Source organism: Emydura macquarii, unplaced genomic scaffold (genome assembly GCF_026122565.2).
Source record: "Emydura macquarii macquarii isolate MOO-44397 ecotype Brisbane River unplaced genomic scaffold, CSIRO-AGI_Emac_v2 contig_67, whole genome shotgun sequence".
Taxonomy (NCBI): Eukaryota; Metazoa; Chordata; order Testudines; family Chelidae; genus Emydura; species Emydura macquarii.
The window spans coordinates 425,904-442,166 of record NW_027130204.1 but is presented as its reverse complement, the minus strand read 5'-3'; the positions used below and the strand labels follow the sequence as shown (position 1 = coordinate 442,166).

At 40.0% G+C, this 16,263-nt stretch overlaps 1 protein-coding gene across 1 annotated transcript in view; it reads left to right on the top strand.

Annotated features, from left to right (window-relative positions):
- The window catches only part of TM9SF3 (transmembrane 9 superfamily member 3), a 92,167-nt gene that overhangs the window by 10,437 nt on the left and 65,467 nt on the right, over positions 1-16,263 (top strand). Inside the window, exon 2 of the mRNA XM_067535133.1 lies at positions 9,644-9,839. Within this exon, the coding sequence (XP_067391234.1) occupies positions 9,644-9,839 (196 nt within the window). The remainder of the gene's footprint in view (positions 1-9,643; positions 9,840-16,263) is intronic.

Below are 16,263 nucleotides of genomic sequence, written 5' to 3'. Positions count from 1 at the left end.
TGTACAAGGGTCTCAGTCCTTTGTTTCACAGCTTCAGTTGCAGATGACTTGATCCAGAGGTAGATAGGTGGCTGAAGGCTGAACCCGACTGAAGACAAAGTGGATCCCGGGCACCTGCCTTTTATGTCCTCTGGCCCTTGCCATGCTGCTTGTGGAATTTCACAGGAACCAAAATGGAGTCCAAAGTCACATGAGCAAGTTCTGGTGACTCATCAGGCATATCCCTGGCTTCTCCCCCTGGGCCCCTTGCACCTGTGAATGTCTTAATGGGCTATTAAGCAGGCCATCCCTACAGCCATCCTGTTTGGGGCGTTACCCAGACACAGCACAATTTGTAATACAGATCATAGAATCATAGAGTTGGAAGGGAACTCAGGAGGTCATCTAGTCCAACTCCCCACTCAAAGCAGGACTAACCTCAGCTAAATAATCCCAGCGAGGGTTTTGTCAAGCTGCAGCTAAAAAAAACCTCTAAAGATGGAGATTCCACCACCTCTCTAGGTAACCCATTCCAGTGCTTCACCACCCTCCTAGTGAAAAACTTTTTCCTAATTTCCAACCTAGATCTCTCCCACTGCAACTTGAGACTGTTGCTCCTTGTTCTGTCATCTGCCACCACTGAGAACAGCCTAGCTCCATCCTCCCTGGAACCCCCTTTCAGGTAGTTAAAAGCTGCTATCAAATCCCCCCTCATTCTTCTCTTCTGCAGACTAAACAAGCCTAGTTCCTTCAGCCTCTCCTCATAGGTCTTGTGCTCCAGCACCCTAATCATTTTTGTTGCCCTCCCCTGGACACTCTCCAACTTGTCCACATCCTTTTTGTAGTGGGGGGCCCAAAACTGGACACAATACTCCAAATGCGACCTCACCAATGCCGAATAGAGGGGAATAATCACTTCCCGCGATCTGCTGGCAATGCCCCTCCTAATGCAGCCCAATATGCTGTTAGCCTTCTTGACAACCAGGGCACACTGCTGACTCATATCCAGCTTCTTATCCACTGTTACCCCCAGGTCCTTTTTTGCAGAACTGCTGCCTAGCTCATCGGTCCCCAGTCTGTAGCTCTGCATGGGATCCTTCCATCCTAAGTGCAGGACTCTGCACTTGTCCTTCCTGAACCTCATTAGATTTCTTTTGGCCCAATCCTCCAGTTTGTTTAGGTCATTCTGTATCCTATCCCTACCTTCCAGGATATCTACCACTTCCCCCTAGCTTAGTGTCATCTGCAAACTTGCTGAGGGTGCAATCTACCCCATCCTCCAGATCATTAATAAAGATGTTGAACAAAACCGGCCCCAGGACCGACCGCTGGGGAACTCCGCTTGTGACCAGCTGCCAGCTAGACATGGAGCCATTGATCACTACTCGTTGAGCCCTATGCTCTAGCCAATTCTCTATCCATTTTATAGTCCATTCATCCAACCCATACTCCTTTAACTTGCTGATAAGAATACTGTGAGAGACGGTATCAAAAGCTTTGCTAAAGTCAATGTATATCACGTCCACCACTTTCCCCACATCCACAGAGCCAGTCACCTTTTCATAGAAAGCAATCAGGTTGTTCAGGCATGACTTTCCCTTGGTGAATCCATGTTGACTGTTCCTGATCACCTTCCTCTCTTCCAAGTGCCTTAAAATGGATTCCTTGAGGACCTGCTCCATGATTTTTCCAGGAATTGAGGTGAGGCTGACCGGTCTGTAGTTCCCTGTCTTTCCTCCCTTTCTTGAAGATGGGCACTATATTTGCTATTTTCCAGTCGTCAGAATTGCTTGAATAGCTGTTTCTGAAGGAGACCCTTCTCCTCCCACCAGTCACCAGCCTGAGCCCATCTCCAGGAGCCTGCAGAGAAAGGAAGAGGATTATGCTGTCAGAAATATTCTACAATGTTCAAGAAAGTGAATTTTCTCAACACTTCCACTCAGCAGTGTTGCTGGTGTCTCAATAGGGGCGGCCTTTGGACTGGTCCTTCATCAGGCTGGGTCTCTTGCTGAAAAAGTAGGAAAAGACCCAGAAGCTGCAGATCCGTGGCAGAAGGCAGGAGAAATCAGCTGCTTTCAAAGCGGCTGAAAGCTAAAGGCTTGGTCTGAATTATTGTTTAACATTTACTTAACATTTACTTAGATATATCAGCCATATCCATAACTTCCATTACACATATAACACATGAACATAAACATTATCGTCTTACTTAGCACATTATAGCCTTTCTTACAGTACCTGACATGGCATATCTCACATGAATTATGATTTTGACACGCTGATGTCAAACAATATACTAAATGCCCCCCCCGCCCCACCCCCCAAATCCAGCCAGTGTGACACCCCCAACGCGATACTAGTGTAGAAGGGAGTAATCGGAACTCCTGAATACACCTCAAGGGTCCACCTTATCCAGCCAGCGTGACAGAAGCCATATACTGGGCATCTTGACAGCGACAAGGAGCGTTTTAATAACAGGCTAAGCACTTGCAGAATGGTGGTGGAATGTGAGTTTGGGCGTTTAAAGGCCGGATGGATAAATCTCCTTACTAGGCTGGACATGAGTGAAAAGAACATCCCATCAGTTATATTTGCGTGCTGTGTTTTTCATAATGTGTGTGAAGTGAAGGGGAAAAGGTTCCCCCAGGGTTGGGCTGTGGAGGAAGAAAGACTGGCTGCCAATTTTGAGCAGCCAGATGGCAGCAATACACTCAGTCAACTGTGGGGCGCTTTGTCTTCGGGAAGCACTGAAAACCAGGTTCTGCAATGAGACACAGTAATGTTTTCTGTATGTTTTGTGCCTTTGCTTACCATCCCCCGTACCATAGATATCAGTACCCTCCAAAGCCCTCCCCAAACAAGCTATGAATTAATAAAGAGACGTACTGAAATGATGCAAACTTTTATTTATAAGCATTCAAGTCAGTGGGGGCGAGTGTTCATTCACAGTCTCAAGGGGTAGTGTGGTTGCTTGCAGGACAGCTGTCAGTCTGGCCGCCGTTGTTTTCTGCTTGCCTCCACTGGGGTGGAGTGCACCACATACTGCAGCCTGGCCATTCTCCTCCAAGACTGCTTGGGGGTTGGGGAGGGCAGCAAAGCCATAGGCGGAGGAGCGTTCTGGAAGGACTGCAGTGGGGCTCTGTCCGGCTGCTGCTCCTCCTGAAGCTCTACAAGCTGCCTGAGCATGTCTGCCTGCTCACACATGATTCTCAGCATCTCTTGCTGGGTACTGCGATCATGCTCCTGCATTGCTCTTTGATTCTCCCTGTCCATGTCCATATTTTAGGACAGAGCTCTGTCCCAGCGGCCATGGAGGTATTCCATGAGCTCGCCAAACATGTCATCCTATGGGTTTTTTCCCCTCTTTCTGATCTGCGATAGTCTTTCCGCAGCACTTCTGGGAGGTGGGGGGGAGGCAAGGCCGAGGTGTCTGCAGAAGGAAAAGAAATGCACAATGTTGCCATTGTTAACAGACCCAGAAAACTGAAGCAAATGCAACAATGTATAAAATACTCCCCTTAGTGTGCACAAGGCTAAGCCAGACCCGCATTCCATTCTGGCTCGGAGCTGTGCCATAACAGACTCCTCGCCCCACAGACCGATGATATCTAAGACCTCAAGCCGATTCCATGCTGGAGTGCGTTTGGGCTTTGCAGTAGCCATGATGAGTTCAGCTACAAAGCTGTCTCCATGCTGGCTACACAGGAAATGAAAATTTAGATTTTCCTGGGGCATGAGGGGAGGGGCCATTTCCTGTTTGCGTGGCTATGTAATAGCAGAGCGTGAATGTCCAGAGCTGTCACAATGGGGCATTATGGGATACCTCCCGGAGGCCATTAACGTTGAATTACATTACGCTGTGTCTACACTGACGCAAAATCAAACCATGAAATTCGAATTACGTGCTATGCCACTTGTGGAGGTGGTTTTATTACGTTGACTTTTGCCACATTTTAAGTCAATGGATCTACCGTGCCAGTGTAGACACAGGTTTTAGGAGATCGACATAAGTGACGTTAAGTCGACCTCCGTCGCCAGTATAGAACAGGCCTAACTCTCATTTTCCCCACTCCCATTGTGATTTTTATTGATAGACTGAAACAGAAATATGAGTTTTCCTGCTTTTTCAACTCCCAGTCAATTTCTTAGCTTTGCGTGAATAATACCAAATGAGGAAAATATTCTCTCTGTCCCTGCAGAGGAAACTACTGCTGTGAAAAGTTGACTTAGCAAGTGAAGGAACTCTGTTTCAAGGTGCCTGGCTAATGATTTCCACCAATTCAGGGGAGTGTCTTTGTTCAAAACATCATCAGTAAACATGTACTGTTTAAATGATTCTTCTCCAGTGCTGAAATTTATTATGACTGGCATAACTGAGGAGTGATTTTGAGATGCCCATGCCATAGCAACAGCATCATCTTCAGAAGTTAGGCATCTACCTTTATATCTGGGGTTGAGAATGTTTGCAAGAAAATGAGGTGGAGTTTAGTGCTTGATCCATTCGCTTCTTTATTGCCTGCAGTTTAACTTTCTGGTGAGGTATTTCTTTCTACAATGTCTCTTGAAGTGCCTTCCAAATTTCGACAGCATCAGCAATGCAGCAACAATTTCTCTAAAGTTTGTTTAAGGCTATGGGATATAGGCTTCAGTACACTGAGCATATCCTCTACATTCCTCTTTAATCCAATGTTAGACACTTTGGATGAGATACTTTCATCTGTTTTATCACGTTTTTCTTCACAAAGGTTTATGAAAATAGGGCAGTTCTTAATAAATTGTTAAAACAATCAACCACAGAATTCCATCAAACATGTTGAGGAAGAATTAGTTTGGATCCTTCTGCTCTCTTCAGTGAAGCTGAAGCAGAATGGTTGTTATGGAAGTATTTTGCGACTTCAACATTTTCTTTTATTTCTGGCAAAGACTTATTTAAGTCTTTGGCTAAAAGATGCTAAATGGGCACTGCAGCCATATGTTATTAAGGAACATCCTTCCGCTTCTTCTTCTAAGTATCTTCTCATCTTTACCACATTTGCAGCATTGTCTGAGACAAAACTGTGCACTTGACAGTTGAATTTTTGTTCACAGTTTGTTACAGCTTTCACTGCCACTTCTTTTAAATATTCTGCCGTGTGGGCATTTCCCGATATATCTATTGTTTCTGAAAGATATGCAACCCCATCTTCTGTTGTCATACAGGCACATATTACTGGATCATTGTGTACCTTGCTCCACCCATCAAGGTGTAAACTGGCAAATTTCCCCTCAGTATTTCTTGCACACTGTTCAAGTTCCTTCTCATACACTGTATCTAGCAACCTTCCACCACTGTCTGCTCTACCAGGTGGAGTGTAGCCTGGTCGTAAGGACTCAACCATGTCAATGAAGTGTTTATTGTTAACAATGCAAAAAGGAGAATTTGTGGCATAAATGAACCGAGCAATCTTTTCATATATGGTATCTTGTTGGTATTTGCTGGTCCTTACTACAAACCCATCCATGTGGTGGTTTTACTGGATGATTGAAATCTTTTGCTTGCTACTGATACTTGGTTGTGTGAAATACGTTTAGGTGCAGCTTTGCTGCTAAAAGTACCAATGGGTGACTCTGAAGCTGTTGCAGATAGGCAATCACAGTCAAAGTCTCTTATGCTTAAATGGGATCCTGAAACAACATTCAAAAATGATTTTGAATAGTCATTTTTCTCAGTTCTTCTCACTCTATTATTCAGTTAATCATTTACATTTTTTTCAGCCAGGATGCAGATCTGATTCCAAATGACCAAAAAAGCTAAGAGTGACTGCACTTAGAGTGCACTTAATTTTGGAGTAAACCCCATAGAGCTCACTGGCACTTCTGTTTTTTGAGAAAACAAGTATAGGATTGGGTTCCCTTGGTAAAGTTAAGTTATGCTGAAGTAAAATAGAGAATAGACTTATGGCATCACCATTACGGTCTGTGGCTATGATGTTCAAAAATAAGGGGCATGTATTATGTAATATAAAATAAGAAAATGACACCCAGTGGCAACTGGCGACTCTAGATTTCTCTTACTGCAGCTTTCTGTACCATGTACTTGGTAATAGATTCTAAACCTAGTTAACTAATTAAAAAACTATAAGGATTAGCTAAGATAAACTTTTTTTTCTAGCAACATCCAACATAGCAAACAGCTTGGGAATTTACTTATTAAATCACACTTATACTAAAAGGCATAGAATCTTGAAGAATGATGCATTGCAAAGTGAATTATTTAAGTTACTGACCAGTTGATCCACATTGTTCTTCAGACATATCCACATCTACATCCACATAATTTTCTCCCAATAAACAGTTTTCATTATGATGTTTCATTCTTGCAACTAGGCCCTGCATCTCCTTCTTGCACTGCTTACACTTGACACGTTTTCCTTTTTTTACCCAGGGAAGGAATTTCTTCAAAATATTCCCAGATAGGGTCTCTTACACTCAGAAGCCATGACAGTTTTTCTGTGGCAAAAGTGTGGGGGGAATAGAGGAAGTTGTGGGTACTGAATGTCTTCCCATTTTCTTTCCAGTCCACTCCACTGTTCCTTTCTACTCTGCCTCCGTCCTTTGTCTCTCTAAGACAGTGTCTTCACTAACTCCTCTGCCTTGCTTGGCCCAGCTTTACCACCACATAAGCACAGAATAACAACATTCTTATCCATCCTGTGTCTTTCTTTGCACGTGTGACTTTAGTCTGCTGAGAAACAGAAACTGTGAAACAGAAACTGAAAGCCCAGAACTTTCGAGAAGCAAGAGCTGGTAGTTAGGCTGGACAGACTAGAGCCATTAATTCATTTTATGAGATTGTAAGTGTAGGTTTAGCATGTTTGTGATGAGATTTAATTGCAACTGTTATTTTTTAAATGAGAGTGAAATGTAGTATTTTATTGATTTAATTTTTTTTTTAAATCTGATTTAAATTTAAAATATCCTTGATCCATGCTACAATAAATATATATGTGGCTTAAATAAGGTAAGGACTGTGCAGGAAACTCAGTGGAATCTGATACTCTAGATTTTCTCACCTCTTTTATGAGAGGCAACACAATGTGAAGTGAGGCAGGGGAAGACTTTATCTCTTAATTTGCTTATTCAGTGACCTAAGACTAAAATTGATAACTCATTTCACAGTCTCCCACTGAATGGTCAACATCATTCCACCATAACTCGATGTCATACCTCTCAGCTGAGAGGCAAGGGATGGAGTGTCCATATACTGAATTCCCTTCATGCTTAGTTGAGTCCTCTCTCCCTAGAGCAAGATGATGGCACTTTGGGGTGTTTGAGAAAACTACATCCTTTCACTACCCATGTATCTGTTTTTTTTATTTGTTTTATGGTGACATCTGGAAGCCGTTGTTGAGATCATGCTCCCATTATGCTGAGTACTTATAAATACAATAAGCGAATCCATGACCCAAAGAGTTTACCGTCTAGTCACATAATTAGTCGATAATCTGTTCTGAGGATGAATGGAGGAATTCACTCACTAGGCCTGTCAGTCTGGCAGTTTTTTAAATTAACATTTATATTTGAACAAGAAAACAGAACTCTAATGTCTTGTTTTAATACTTACTTATACTATACAATTGGTTTAATTCATTTTAAAGGTGACCTGGAATGCTTTAAAAAAAAAAAAAAAAAAGCGATCCCCATTCAGTAACAGACTGCCTGCAAATAAGTACATTATTAAAACGGGAGTTCATTTTTTTTCTCTTCACTCGCCATGGAAGATGAGTTCATAAGTTTAAGAAAATTAACATAATACAGTACTGAAAGTTGTACAAAGAATGCAGTTCTGTTTACATGTCAGCATGTCATCACCCAATGCATGAGAGAAACAGTACTGAAATTGGATCTTGACGGATAACACTTTGAGTACTTGAACATTTACTCAAAAAGTACTTACTAGCCAGAGGATGCTACAAAAGTCAAGTCAGGTATTACAAAAGAAGAGGAAGATGGGGATATAGCCTGCCAGTCTTCTAGCAGGATCAGGAACTTGGTGAGGAGTCTAATGCTCACTTCAGTTGCTGAGTGAGAGGAGCTATCTTCCCTCCCCAGCTTCCTGCAAGGATGGATTGTTATGCTACACCAATATAACCTTTCAGGTTCGTCGTAGAGAGAGGGAACCTTCTAGCTTTCTCTCCCATGTATTGTGTGGTTTTTCTTTGCTCCCTCATCATCTCTTCTTCCCACCCCTAAAATCTCCTGCATACTGCTGCTGCCTTCCCAAGTAGTTCAGTGAAACTGACAAATAATTGGTCAGTATTATTGCTGGGAATGTTGTGGTACTGAAACTGACCAGATATTAATCATTGGTTGCTGCAGGTGTAGTATAATGGAGAGCCTTGTTCTCTTTTATAAGCAGCTTTGACTTGTTACTAAAGTGACATGATGGAATGAAAGGATTAAATCTTTTCTCAAAACACAATGACTTAAATGCATAAATCAGAATAAAACATATTTTAAGCACTTGTGCCTCAAGCAGTTGCAGCACTGTCCATGTGGGTATGTAGCTAATTATTTGTAGGCCCAACTATCAGTATGATGACTGACTATTCATAATAAGTGTATTTAAGGACCTTTGTTCATTTGTCGAAATGAAAACTGTATAATTCTATCCACCAGTTACCTTGACTGCACAATAAAAAATGCACTTATGTCTAATTGACATTTGATTCCCCTTTTCACTCAGAGCAACTTATGAATATTTGTTCCGTTTGTGCACAACTCAGTCTTTTGAGAGCACTTTATTCTTGCATATTTATGGGGCCTGAATTTTAGCTCTGAAGTAGGACTGAAAATTGGATTTGTCATGTGCAAATACAGTTACATGCTCCTATTCCTGGCTTGAAAACTGGACTTGTGCTTTCATGGATTGATGTAGTAGTCACCAATATATTGAAGTGGGGGGAAAAGGCTAGAGGTAAACTGCTTGTTAGTCGTGTAAAGGCTTTTAAAAGCACAACAAAAAAAAACTAGTCAAGGTTAATACTTTACAAAGTGTATCATGCATGATAACTTAAACACTTGGATTTTTATTTTTGTGAGTCCATCCCAACACCTGTATATTAATGGAGGCTTTTATCTGAGGAATGCATATATTGAATGTTAAAATTATTATGATAGGGCTTGAAAAAACTTATTAGACAGCTACTAGCTGGGGGACTACATTTATTGGCCAGAGATAGCTGCAAGACAGATGAGGTTTTATGTGCTTTCATGGAGAAATTCAGAGCAAAACTCTGTTGAGAGGGCTAGCCTCATTTGCTACTTCTAGTTATTAATCAGGAGGGTGCTTGTGTTCTGCCAGGGTACAATCTCTGCACTGTATGCAATCTTTATCTTTTGTAATGGCTATTGTATAAACTTGCCATAAAGGAGTTTCTCTTCAGTGCTTTCTGTAAGTTACTAGACTTTCAGTTTCTCTGAATGTTACCTGTGAAGGGCCACTGATGCTTCATATTTGTATGCAAATATCTGTTTAAATGCCTAAGAGAAGCAGGCAGAAATGATCCCCTCTCCTTTTTGAATTCCCCAAATATATTGCTGCTTCTCTAAATAAAATGAAGACTGGATATGCTTAATTTTATTTTGATAGGCTTCTCATGTGTTTCAATACGCTTTCTTTCAGTATCAAGATAAGGAAGAAGTCGTTCTATGGATGAATACAGTAGGACCTTACCACAATCGCCAAGAGACATACAAATACTTCTCTCTTCCCTTCTGTGTGGGGTCAAAAAAAAGCATCAGTCATTACCATGAAACACTAGGAGAAGCACTTCAAGGAGTTGAATTGGAATTTAGTGGTCTGGACATTAAATTTAAAGGTAAGCATTCTAAATCATACTAAAGAATCCCCTACATTTAATCTCTGAATTAGATACTCCTGGGTAGGAGAAACAGACAGTTCCCGTAACTAGTAGATTTCTCATTGTTGGTTATAACACTGTATGAAAACAGGCCTTTAAGAAACCATTTGTAATAAACACTCTGAATTTCTTTGTGTGTCTGATTCACCCCTTAATTAAGATATTTCCTTGCAGCAGCTAATAAACTTTTGAGGTAACTGATTATAACCATGCAAATGTTGAAAATGGACAGTGCTGAAGAAAATTAAAGACTGTTTGGTGTGAAAGTATATGGCTTTTATTTACTAAAGATTAAAATCTTTTCAAAATATAATAGCGCAGCTCTTAATTTATGTACAGAGTACATATAAAATAACTGCTCAATATCACATGTTGGTACAGGTATATATTAGAGGGACTTCTCTTTGCTTTTCTGTATTATTGCAATCAGGGCAGTTAGGACGTCTGAGATATTTAGCCATATATCCCCTATAGAAAAACTTAGTATAGAATATAAACAATGTATTGAGGTTGATTTGAAGGAAAACTTTTTTTTGTAGAACAGAACACATTCTATAGCTTTTATCTTACTCTTTAAACTTCTGTATTGTGGCATACTAATCTTATTGATATGTAAAATTGGAATTATTGCTGTTTTTGTTAGTAGGGTAGACACGAACTGTGGGCCTGTCCCAGACCTTCTTCAGCATAATAAAGGTGGAACTTGTAACTGAGAATTGTGGATATTAATGTGACCAAATTTTTCAAGTGTGCTGAGCACATGCAGCTCCTCCTGAGGTCAATAGGAGCTGTGGTGGTTCAGCACTTTTGAAAGTCCTGTCCAAAATAAATGTTGAATGTTATACCCCTCTTGTTTAGGTTTCCAGTTGTAAAAGCTTTACTATTGACTTTTTTGCCCAGTATTTTTATAAAAATAAAAGTTGATAAAACACAAAATTGAAAAACTAAAAATGACACATCTGCATTCTATAATTATTCAGACTTGAAAGCATTGCTATCATTAATTTGTCTTTATACATGCAATGTGTGAACCTTTATTGCATATAAAGTTAAAAATAAATTGGAACTGGGTTTAGGGGAGGGAAATTACATGGAGAAATTTACAGTTAATTTAACTGGAAAGTGTTTAATCTTAATAGAAAGAGATAATGGGACTACTAAACTTAAAACAAATGATGAACAGGATAATGTCTTACTGCCTTTTCTGATTGGAGATTGTATGAACTACTAACTTCTACAGTGAATCTCTAAAACTAAATGTGAAATTGCACAACACGTAGGTTACGTGTAACTTGTGTTGAAGACTTTTAAAATTAGGCTACAAAACTCACCTAATATTCTAGAAGACCCACTTTGAAAGGGTTTTTTGCAATCTTCTGTAAAACTGATAATTAATTGCTGATGGTATCTTTAGAGACACAAAGCATAATGACTTCTTGCTAGACTGACGGTACACAAGCAGTTGCTTAAGAAAAATAATGGAAAGCCACATGTGTACTGTAAATCTAACAATATATCATTGGTGTTTTAATATCCTTTCAGTATCAGGAAATATCTTTTTTGGAAAAGAAAAAAAGATGGATTTCTGAGGCAGGTCAGCTTTTTAGCATAACGGATCTTAACTTGTCTGATAAATCTTCATAACTTAGAGTTCACAGAGCAGCTTGGTCTGATAAACTAAGCGATACAGACGAGTGTGCATGGTTTAAGTTTCAAAGCATTTTATTGACTAGTGAGAAACTGCGACAAACCTACATGAAAAATATACTAAATTTCTCCTTAGAGGACTAAATATATCAGCATAAAGCAGATATAGATGGGAGTAGGGAAGGTACACAGGAAGTCCGAAGACAGCATACTGTTGAGGAGGTTAGCCTCACAACTGCTGGGAAGGTGGAAGGTGCAAGGAATATCTTTTCGTCATTGTCATTGGACTGTGCTATGGTGGCTCCATTTTCATAATGGACTTCTTGCTTTTAGGTGGCTGGAAAATAGAGGCTCTTTTCTCTCTTCTTTGGCTATTGGAAAGGAGGAGTTTTCTTGCACATTCTCCTCCTTTCCTTCCATCTAACATGACACACTTACCAGCTGAGGGTCTGCAGTGGGGGAAAGGATTCTACTATTCAAACTTTCCACCACAACATTCTGGCTCTGAATGGTCTCTGTTGCTCTCTCTTCAGCCTTTTTGGGCCGTCTTCCTGCATGAATAGCTCTACTACCTTCTTCTGTAATTGCTTTCCCAGGCAGCAGCTGGAAACTCAGAGGAGTGGTTACACTTTCACTTGCTGCTCACAGGGTTCTTCATAACACCAGTAAAACTGACTGCTCACTCAGCATAGTGTTGTCATGTCTCAGCAGCCACAAACACACTTAAGCAGTCTGCCAGCTAACTTGGAAAGGCAACACTGCATTCGTTTAGGTTCTTGTTGTGTTTGCAGATTTATTATTAGCCCATGAGGGCTAGAAACTCCAATATTACAACGCTAAGAATCTGAAAGTGAAACTGACTTCATAGATGTTTTTGTTTGTTTGCTGGACTTAAAAATTCAATAAGTCAATATAGCAAAAAGAGGACTTAATATTTCAGTCTTAATTATGTATGGTGCCAGTTGTTATTTGCAATTTAAGTTGTCTCTTTAAGAAGAGCTAAAATGCAGAAGGAGTACAGTGTGCCAGAGTCTTGTGTACTGCCAAAATCTAACTGAAGCTCCCAAGGCTATGCAAAAGCCTTTACGTAAATTGATCTATTTCCCTGGAGTGAATCCCCAAAATACAATTTAGCTGACGTATACAGCAAAATGACCCAATCTGCTTCACTATTTGACTTGACTGCTCATTTCTGCACATGTGGATTTTTAAATTAGCTGTGGTTGTTTGATGGCAGTCACTGTCACAGGTAGTAATGGTTCACTTGACAAGTCAGACTCAAACTTGGAAGAGGAAACCACTACCATTTCCTCTGTTAGGTAAGGTAGCTCTTACATCCCTGGCTGAGAAGAGGGAGAAAAACAAATTAGGTTTTTCCTTTTCAATGGATAAACTCTATTTATTTACTAAGCCACTTTGGATCGGTGGATAAATGGGTGGTCTCTCTTCTAGGTAAGGCTTGGAAAGACAGCACTGTAGTGACTTAGCTTAAAAAAAAAAAAAGGGAGTAGTTAGTTACAATTCATACTCTGCACATGCCAAAAAGGGTTCCTAGAGTAAGAGAATTCTCAGATTTAAGATAACCTTGCTAAGGGCACTGAGGTCAAAGAAACAGAGCTCCCACCTGACTCTTTCGGAAGCCCCACTCTCTGGGATCCATAAATTACTGGAATTACATTGATTACTGGAAACCTTATTCTTTGCTATATAAGCTTTTTTTCCCTACCTCCTCCTGCCCCCCCCCCCTCCCAATACTAAAGAAGGGACATTTATGTACTTAAGAGGAATAACATTCTGACTTTAGCAAGATAATCTGATACATTCCCAGTATTGTTTCCCTTTAAAATTGCTGGAACAGATGTACTGGGATCTTTCATTGTTTGTTATAAACTTTCTTCATGTAACTAAGGCTTGAAAAATCTACTCAAAGCTAGTCAGTGGAAAGCTGTCTGTGTGTGTGGAGATTAATTCATCAGCTTGCATGGAAAACAGTTTTGCTTAAAAGCTAGAATATTTTAAGATGGTGAAAGAACCTACCATCCAAAATACAAACCTAGATAATACTGTCTGTCTTAATCTGCGGGCAAAACTCCAGTGCTGCTGCTGCTTCTGTTTATATATTATCAAGCTGCAGCAAAATGAAGTTAACTAGTCAGTTTAATTGCTGCTATTCATAATCCTGAAGGCAGTAATAAAGGTGTCAGAAAATCATGTTATTTTTATGCTGTTGTCAGAGAGAGCTCTGAACAGCAGCAGAGAGCTTACAAAAAAAGTTTGGGACTACTGTAGAGTAGAGGAATCCTCTTTCTCACAATAGCCAAGAGCTTTTTGGGATCAGTAGGGTAATGGAAATTTGCCCCCCTTGCAGTACCCAGGAATCTTTAGAGGGGATTTGGAGGAAATCAGCAAAGCTCTTTCCTTCATCAGCTAAAGGCTGTGTGTGATGCTTCTAATTCATGTCTCTATCAGGCAGAACCTGATACAAAAGATGGACTGTTCTTCAAAACCACCTGGTCTCCCAAACTTGTTCCAGGGACAGCATCTTGGTTAAAATTGCAATACCCTTCCCTCTTTTAGCAGTTGGGGGTAATGGGTTGAGGTTCTGACTAGCCAGGGTGGACTGTGGTTGCTCCTCTGGAGCAGTGACAAAGGAGGATCTGCAGGCAGCATGATGAGTGCAGAGTACTAAATGATCTGGAGGCACTATTTTGAGATCCTGGTCACAACCTTTAATTGTACTGAATTGTATTTTACTTGGTAGCTCTGGCTTCCACTTGCATAAGAATAGGGAAACTGATGTGCCCCTTGTTCAGTTACTAGTTTGTGAACCAGCAGGTAAACTTCAGGGTGCAAACCTGAAGTTCACTATTCAGTGCCCCATCTTCACCCTTTTCCCTCTTCATGTTCTTTGAGTGCCTAATACTTTGGCACTTCCTTGTCTGCGTTACAAATCAGTATCATACCTGTAGTGGATTCAGCTCCTAAAGGAAGCTGGTATGGATTAGATGTTAAGTGGAAAGCAGATGGTGCAGAATAGCCAGCAGATGAGTAAATGCATGTGTGAGAGAGCTAGGATGCTGTCTCTGTGTATTTCTAATTTGTCCCTGACAGTCTGTGTCCTGATAATAAAAGATTAAGACAATAATCCCAAACAATAATCTGTTTTGTGGCTACTTCTGTATCAGGAGATGGCTTTAATGTGTTTAGCATTGGATCATGAATTTAAATCTGAACATAATTAAACTCTCTCTTAATCATATTTGATCTGTGACTTAAGGTACTAAAAAGACTATTATTCTTTAAATTTGAATGTATGACTGGTATAGATAAATTATATAAATAATATGTTGACTGAAGGCTTTTCAAATAACAAGGAAATTGTTTGTAACCATTAGCACACAGTGACCATAAATTAAAAACATAAAATGTATTGAAGATCTTATTTTTACAGGTTCAGAAATATTTCTCAAAAGGGTTATCATACAAATACAACACAACCCACATGCCACTATCTACACTTATGTTGTTGAGTTTGATATCCTGTAGCTGGGAAATGGAGGCTTGAAAAGTTGGAGAGTGCATTTGAGATCTGGTTTTGTGGTGTTAAACATTTTTGGTACTGAATTTCTTCTTGCTTTTGTGTTTAAATGCATCCTGACCACCTCAACTTTTGGATGAATTTTTAATGGTGGATCTTGTTCTTGGATTAAGTAATTCATATTAACGTTTTCATAAAGATACAATTGGATTGTATGTAATGAATCAGAATGCCTCCTAGCAGCAAAAATCTATTCTAATGTAAATAAAGTGTTGATTTTTTGAAGTAGTCCAAATAAGAGTAGAATGAAATTGAGGCAAAGATTTTCATAAATAAAAACCTAATTTTAGGCACCTACATGCATATGTAGGTTCTCTAAGAAGCTGATTGCCAGGTGCTGAAAATCCAACATCTCCCATTGAAGTAAATGGGAGCTGCTGAATTCATAGCACTTCCGAAAATAAACGCTTACTTAGGTGCTTAAACATTGGCATGAGTACCTGAAACAGCTCTACAGCTACACCAATTTCCTTGAAGCATTTTGAGATCAGATCATATCATTTTGATATCAGGTTAAAAGATAGGAAATAAAGGGTAGGAATAAATGGTCAGTTTTCAGAATGGAGAGGTAAATAGGGGTGTCCCCCAGGGGTCTGTACTGGGACCAGTACTGTTCAAAATATTCATAAATGATTTGGGAAAAAAGGAGTAAACCATGAGGTGCCAAAATTTGCAGATGATACAAAACTACTCAAGATAGTTAAGTCTAAAACAGTGTGTGAAGAGTTAAAGGGAGCTCATAAAACGGTTACCAGGCAACAAAATGGCAGATGAGCTTCAATGTTGGTAAATGCAAAGTAAAGCACATTGGGAAATATAATCCCAACTATACATATAAAATGATGGGGTCTAAATTAGCTCAAGAAATATCTCAAGAAAGAGATCTTGGAGTCATTGTGGATAGTTCTCTGAAAACATTCACTCAGTGTGCAGTAGCATTCAAAAAAGCTAACAGAATGTTGGGAGTCATGAGGAGAGGGATGGATAAGACAGGAAAATATCTTATTGCCTCTTTATAAATCCATGGTATGCCCACATTTTGAGTATAGCATGCAGGTCTTGTCGCCCCATCTCAAAAAAGATATATTGCAATTGGAAAAGGTACAGGAAAGGTCAACAAAAATGATTAGGCGTATG